We start from the raw sequence: 6,845 nt of genomic DNA on the forward strand, positions 1-6,845 counted from the left end.
TCTCTAACAAGTACTCTTTACTCGTACCATGGCATATCATCTCTTGTGAACCATTCACATGCTTGCAAGCTAATCAGACGACATTCCACCGAGAGAGCCCAGAGTATATCTATCCGTCATCGGGATGGACAAATCCCACTCTTGATCCATATGCTTCAACTCATACTTTCCAAATACTTAATCCCACCTTTATTACCACCCTTTTACGCAGTGGCGTTTGATGTAATCAAAGTACCCTTCCGATATAAGTGATTTACATGATCTATTGGTCGAAGGACTAGGTAACTATGTATCGAAAGCGAATAGCAAACTGAACTTAATGACGTGATCTTATGCTACGCTTATTTGGGTGTGTGTCCATTATATCATTCACCTAATGACATAACCTTGTTATTAATAACATCCAATGTTCATGATCACGAAACCATGATCATCTATTAATCAACAAGCTAGTTATACAAGAGGGTTACTAGGGACTCCTTGTTGTTTACATAACACACATGTATCAATGTTTCGGTTAATACAATTATAGCATGGTATGCAAACATTTATCATAAACACAAATATATATTATAATAACCATTTTATTATTGCCTCTTGGGCATATCTCCAACACGCGAAGTGGCCGCATCTCGCGGCGGCCATTCGCACCTCCGTGATGGAGGAGGAGGGCCGGCAGGCGGTGGAGGAAGCCGAAACCTGGGCCTTGCTCAAGTAGGTCCGCCGGGAGGAGGCAGCGGCGGCAGGAGGAGGCCAGGCTCCGCCGCGAGGAGGAGATGCGGCAGGAGGCGAGACGCCTCGCTTGGCAGGAGAGGGAGCTGCGCCTCAGGGAGGAGGCGCAGCTCCGGGCTGCTGCGGCGGAGCAGCGGGCGGCTCCGGACCCGCACTCCGCCTGGGAGGAGGCCCTGTGGTCGCCGTGGACGGAGTCCCCGGCGCGGTCGAGCCACAATAGCGCCTCCCCGCCCGGGGACGTTGTTGACGCCGACGGCGACGACGCCCACAGGGACTAGGCGGCGCACCGGCGGCCACCGCGTCCTCCTCAAACCCTAATAGAGGGGTTTTATTTGTTTTTAATTTTAAGCCCCATATAGAGGCCTTCTTTTGGTAGTTAAATTTGCCCAAAATAGGGCTTATGTACAAATTTGCCCAAAATAGGGCATATGCTTAATGAAATTTGGTTTAGGTTTACATTTTTTATTTGTTTTCGATTTTCTTCACATTTACGCAGTGTCCGCGTGTTGGGCGCAACGTGCGACCCAAACGGACACGCGGACGCGGGCCGCTGTCCGGGTGTCCGCGCGGCCACCCAAACGGCTCAAAACGGACGGCCCCCAGCGCGTCCGTTTGGGTCGGCGCGTTGGAGATGCCCTTACGTACGCTGTGAATGTATGTTTGTTTTCTCTTTTTTCCTTTATAGATGTAAGTATACGAATCAAAATAAATTTTGAACGAATTGTGCAAATAACTATCTGATTTTATAGTTGTGTTGGTCTCGCTGAAATATTTGAAAGTGGATCTTGACGTATTTTAACAAACATTTTTTTGCACTTACTTCAGTGGTGGTGCATAATGTTGCTAATGCCACATCTGAACGCATTTGGGTACAACTTTTGCTTACAGAGTTGGGGATCTCTCAAGGTCACGCTTTGGTTATGTGGTGTGATAACATTGGTGCTACACACCTTTTTTCAAATGCGGCATTCTATGCCCGAATGAAACACATCGACATTTTGTGAGAGAAGCATGTTGCAAAGAAGCTACTCCAAATTAAGATCATGTCCTCCAAAGATCAACTTGCTAAAATCTTCATGAAGCCGTTGCCAATACTTTAATTTAAGGGTTGTCGGCGCAATCTTAACTTGCTAAGTACTTCAGACCATAGTTAAAGATTGAGAGAGGGTGTTAGGCTATATTTATACGTAGCCTCTTATACATCTTGTACCTTGTATTAGGTGTCGAGCGTTCCCCGAATTACATCATAATACAACTGTTGTGTGCCTTTCTGGGTGGGTGTGAGGGTGACAAATGGATTATAAGTTTATAACATAATATTGTATCACTCAGGTACAATAGGGTTCACTACAACACCCAGTCAAGGTGCCGACAACCTGAATTCCTCGGCATAGGCAAAAGGTCGTCGACATAATACTATCTCGGCACAGCCTATTTGGTCATCGGCAAAGCCCCCAGGTGGGTCCCGTGGAGGCCTAACGACCGTTAGGCCATGAAGGTCCACGTGCATCATTTAAAAAAAATCATTTTTTCAAATTCTTTTTTGAGGCAATTTTCTGAATTGTTTGAAAGTTTAATCTCTAAACATGCTTAATATCAGGTCAAATTACTTATTAATAGTCAAACTTTGCACTCGGACACCCAACATGCTTAACTTTTTCGTTCCTTTTGGATGAGCTTCTAGCAGAGGAGTTATTTTTTGTTGACAATAGTACCCTATCAATCCTATTAACGCTTGGGCCATGACATCACACTTATTATTATTTGAATTCCGAACAAATATTTGACTAAATAACCATTTTTTAATAATAAATCATGAAATAATAAAATATTTTTATTTTATTTTTTCATCCATAAAGTACCGTGCATAGGTATCTAGGAAATAGTTACTTCCAAGTGAATCTTCCCTAGATACCTAAAATCCATTTTATTATGATCCATTTCGCGAAAATATAGATTGTGCCAAAGATGCAAAATTGTTTTCTTTTTATCTTTTTATTCTAACTCGAAAAAAGAAGAAGAATAAAAAATTGCAATGGATTTAAAACGAGAGCTTATTCTTAAGTAAATCAATTGGGACATACTTCTCTAGAGTGTCCCAGATCTGTTTTCCATCTTCCATATGAAAACTGAATCTAAAACGTAGAAAAACTCGTATTTCCTTTTTGATTTTGAAGAATCTAAAAATCGCAAAACAGCCGTAGGCGGTTGAAATCGGATGTAACTTTTTCTGTAGATACATTTTCATATAAAAATGTTTTCATCGGAAATCCTATGCAACCAGAAAAGCCGTTTTACCGAAGCATGACGTCATTTTGCATAATATATAAAAATTCATGTTTATTAATTTTCCTAACAATTAGAACACATAATACATGGTTATCACAAAATATTTTATTTTTTAAAAGAAGAAAAAAAACGAAGGCATAGGGGTGAAAATAAGAAAAAATGTACCGATGGCTTTGTCGTCGACATAGGGCTGAAGAGAAAAAAATGTGCCGATAGCTTTGCCGTCGGCATAGGCTAACGTTGTTGCCTCGCCGTCACGGCGGAGTCCGCCGGGCCACACGTCCCCCGGTGACAGTCAGCACAGTACTCCCTATGCCGACAGCTAACCTATACCGACGGTCATGTTGGTGGCCTGCCAGGACCGGGTCCTATGCCGACGGCCCCGACAAAAAGCCGTCGGCAAAGGATTTGGCCGTCGAGGCCTTGTGCATTTCCTGTAGTGGTTGATGAAAGACCCAACATTCTTGGAAGAAATGACGGTTCCAAAGCATATGCACTAAGATTTGTTACTCATTTGTGTCTTTTTGAGAAGGAATAAGAAAGATCGATCTCTCTTATGGTACACTCTAATCAACGTTTAAGAACCACAATTTTTTCATTTTATTCATGAACGCAATAGTGGTGGAATTAACAGATAACCGTGACTGATAAACATACATGGTACAGTATGAACCAGCACACACACACATGCATGGAACAATGGAAGCATATTAATGAGGTGCACCTACACGCGCGCTCACGTACATGTCGACCTGGAGCACCGCGTTGAAGGTGGCGTTATCTGCGGAATATGTCTGGAAAAGGCCGTACCCCGTGGCTCCGCGGAACACGCCGGTTCCGCCAACGACCGGCAGCTCCCTAACGGGGTCGAAGACGGCGTCCCTTCCGTGCACGGCGATGGTGCTGCCGTTGTGCGGCCCAGCCGTGAACACCAGGTTGACGGTGAACAGCAGCGCGATGTCCGTCCGCGACGCGAGGATGTAGAACCCCTGCGCTGTGCCGACGGCCGGGGACGCCGCGTCGGGTCCCTCCGTCAGAGGGTCGTCGATGACGTACATGTCGCCGAAGCGTTTGGTGGGGTCGACGGGCAGCGGCGTCACGCCCCTGGCGACGCGCACCGCCGTCGCTGGGCTCGACGGCCCCGCCGTCACGATGTCGTGCAAGTAGAAGTTGAGGTGCGTCGTCGTCTTCCTGGCCGCCGCAGCGCCCACGAGGAGGAGGGATAGGGAGACTAAGACCGGTAGGAGCTGCATGGTGTATGCTTGCTAGACACACGTAAGTGTACGGTATAGTCTATCTAGACTCGGAATGTTTACAATTTGTGCTCGATAGAAAGTACACGATCTCTTTTATAGCCTGCTTGCCCTATATTTCGATAGGCAAAGAAAAAACTAATAGTTGTGCTAGTGTTTTCCGCTGCAGCCTGCATCTGTATAATTCATATTGGTCTTCTCTTCTTCTAAAAGAGACGGGTTACCAGATTCGAGGATTTTCGAACTAATAATATATGTAATTATTGGACTGACTGTCGACTTCCGAATATATATACCCATTTGATATGCTTCAAAGTCAAATTTCTCAGCTATACAGAAAACTGTAGAGTCGGCCAGTGAAGCCCACTTCTGCTCCGGTGCTCCCCCCTTAGAAAAATTCCCCCCTTAGAAAAATTCTAGGCGCGCCTCCGGGGGAAACCCTGATCCCTCGTGGGATCGGGCGAGGGCGACACTTTCCTGTGTCGTTTTGCCTGCTGGGGTCCTCGCCTTGGTTGCTCCGTCGGCCGGAGGGAGCTGTGGAGCGGGTTGGTTGTCGGCGTCGACGAGCGGTTTGGCTTCCTCGACTCGGTGGTCAGGCGAACGCGTCTTCGGTTTCGGTGTGCTCCGGGTGAAAACCCTGCACCGGCCTCGGCCGATGCCGGTGATGGCGGCGCTCTCGGACGTCGCTCCCCTCGTTGGAGGCATCACTGTGGAGGCCCTTCACTGCAAGTTTGTTGTTCGTGTTGTCTGTCTTGTCGGTTGCGTCTTCGGCTAGGTGGTGCGCGACCCCGGGGGTCGGCGTGGTTGTCGGAGCGGCGGCTCCGTGCTTTTGCCTCCGCCTTGTGGCGTTTTGAGGTGTTTTAGGGTGTCGGCCTTGGCCACTGGGGTGGCTAGGCCGTCGGCTCGTGTGGTGCGCGGCCTCGGGGCCGGCGTGTTGTGTTGTGTTGTATCGGTTTTCGGCTGGTTTCCCTCATAAACTGGTCATTCTCTTCTCCTATATCAATGAATGGCAAGCCTCTTGCCTAGTTTCAAAAAAAAAAAAAATTCTAGGCGCGTCAAACACAACAACGGTGGAGATTTTCTCATATATGTTCATAAGCGGGGGTACGACGTAATTTTAGTGTAGGTCCACCGTCCGTACAACCTTCTATATGCCCGTATGGTCCGCGTTGTGTTGTACCTCGTTTTTGTACCTATCTAAGGTCACGTGCGTGTGCCGAAATAGAAAGGTCCTATAAAGATCTTGCTCATGTGACCTCTTTTTATTTTCTTACATGACGAACACATACCATGCATATCAATATAGACAGGTATACATGGACTCGATATGGATTTCGGCGGGTCCAACAAAGAAAATTAATCCAACTATAACCCTTCAACTTGGGTTAGGGGGGAGCACCGGAGCAACCCTCAGTGAAGCCACTCTATGGCAATGGCAAGAGTTCTGTTAGAATCAAGGTTCAAAAAAGCGCTACGCGCTAAGCGAGCGGTGAGGCACTGCTTAGAGGAACTGCTGCTTAAGCGAGCTTAAGCGCCGCTTAAGCGCTCAGGCTAAAATCGTACGAACATGAAACAGGGAAGTCAAGATGGGCACATATACCTCTATAATATGCTGTAAATTTGTATCCTAAGCATGTAATGCTACATTTCTGAGAAATACGGGGATTAATACCTTGGTTAGCCTCGGTTTTGCTCCAATATCTTATAAACACACAAGCAGCTAAGCAAACAATGTAACAAACACAAACAAGCAGCTAAGCAGTACTGGAGTAGCAAGTAGCTAAGCAGTAATGGAGTAGCAAGGAGCTAAGCAAGACCTAATCAAATTAATATAGCATCAATGCGTCGAGCAAGGAGCAGAGCAACACAGGCAACACACCAACACTCGCATAGAGGAGATTCTAGCACAAAAGATGACCAGATTCCCTGTCTCGCTTAATCGAGCGCTTAGGCCAAAAGCGAAGCGGAAGGCAACCGCTCAGCGCTTAAGCGCGCTTAAGCGTACCTAGGCGTACGCTTTTTTGAACCATGGTTAGAATACCCTCACAAGTCAAAATACAGGTCTCCCGACTGCATCGGCCTCAATCTGGATCGATAGCTCCAGTGCAAGCCGCTTCAGTTAGGCCATCGCTGCTAGTGGGGCGTCAAGGTTCTACAGATGCAGCAAACTTACAAGTGACCAAATATTTGTTTTTTTTTTCTCTCTCATACGAACCATAGCTCCGGCCTCTGGGTTCCACTGTCTTTCAGTATATTATCAGGTAATACGGGACCGCGTTTATGTGATGCACCGCCTGAAGACAAAAAGGAACAGAAGAATAACTGAAACTAGAGAAACTTAACCACCTCAGTCCTCAGGCCACCTTGAGCAAAGCTAAATTAGCAGCGGTACCAAGTTAATCGCCGTACCGAACAACAACCAATTCCACAAGACCTCCACGTACAAGTCTACAAGCCCCGTCAAAGATTTGCCTCAACCAAAAGAGATCTAGAAATATACAAGCTACCATGGTGATTTCATCCTGATCATAACCCATTTGAATCAAAATCGTCGGGGAAGAGTACTAGCCC

At 46.6% G+C, this 6,845-nt stretch overlaps 1 protein-coding gene across 1 annotated transcript; it reads right to left on the reverse strand.

Moving 5' to 3' along the window:
- Nucleotides 1–3,647: 3,647 nt before the first annotated feature.
- Nucleotides 3,648–4,322, reverse strand: LOC127348677 (dirigent protein 1). Its single transcript, XM_051374621.2, has one exon. It carries the CDS (start codon nucleotides 4,272–4,274, stop codon nucleotides 3,732–3,734), a length of 543 nt encoding a protein of 180 aa, XP_051230581.1. The 5' UTR covers nucleotides 4,275–4,322; the 3' UTR covers nucleotides 3,648–3,731.
- Between the last annotated feature and the right edge of the window lie 2,523 nt (nucleotides 4,323–6,845).

Source organism: Lolium perenne, chromosome 4 (genome assembly GCF_019359855.2).
Source record: "Lolium perenne isolate Kyuss_39 chromosome 4, Kyuss_2.0, whole genome shotgun sequence".
In the NCBI taxonomy this organism is placed as follows: domain Eukaryota; kingdom Viridiplantae; phylum Streptophyta; class Magnoliopsida; order Poales; family Poaceae; genus Lolium; species Lolium perenne.

What these genes read in the sequence shown, in the direction of transcription:
- LOC127348677 (XM_051374621.2), bottom strand. Translation starts at nt 4,274, where the DNA reads ATGCAGCTCCTACCGGTCTTAGTCTCCCTATCCCTCCTCCTCGTGGGC.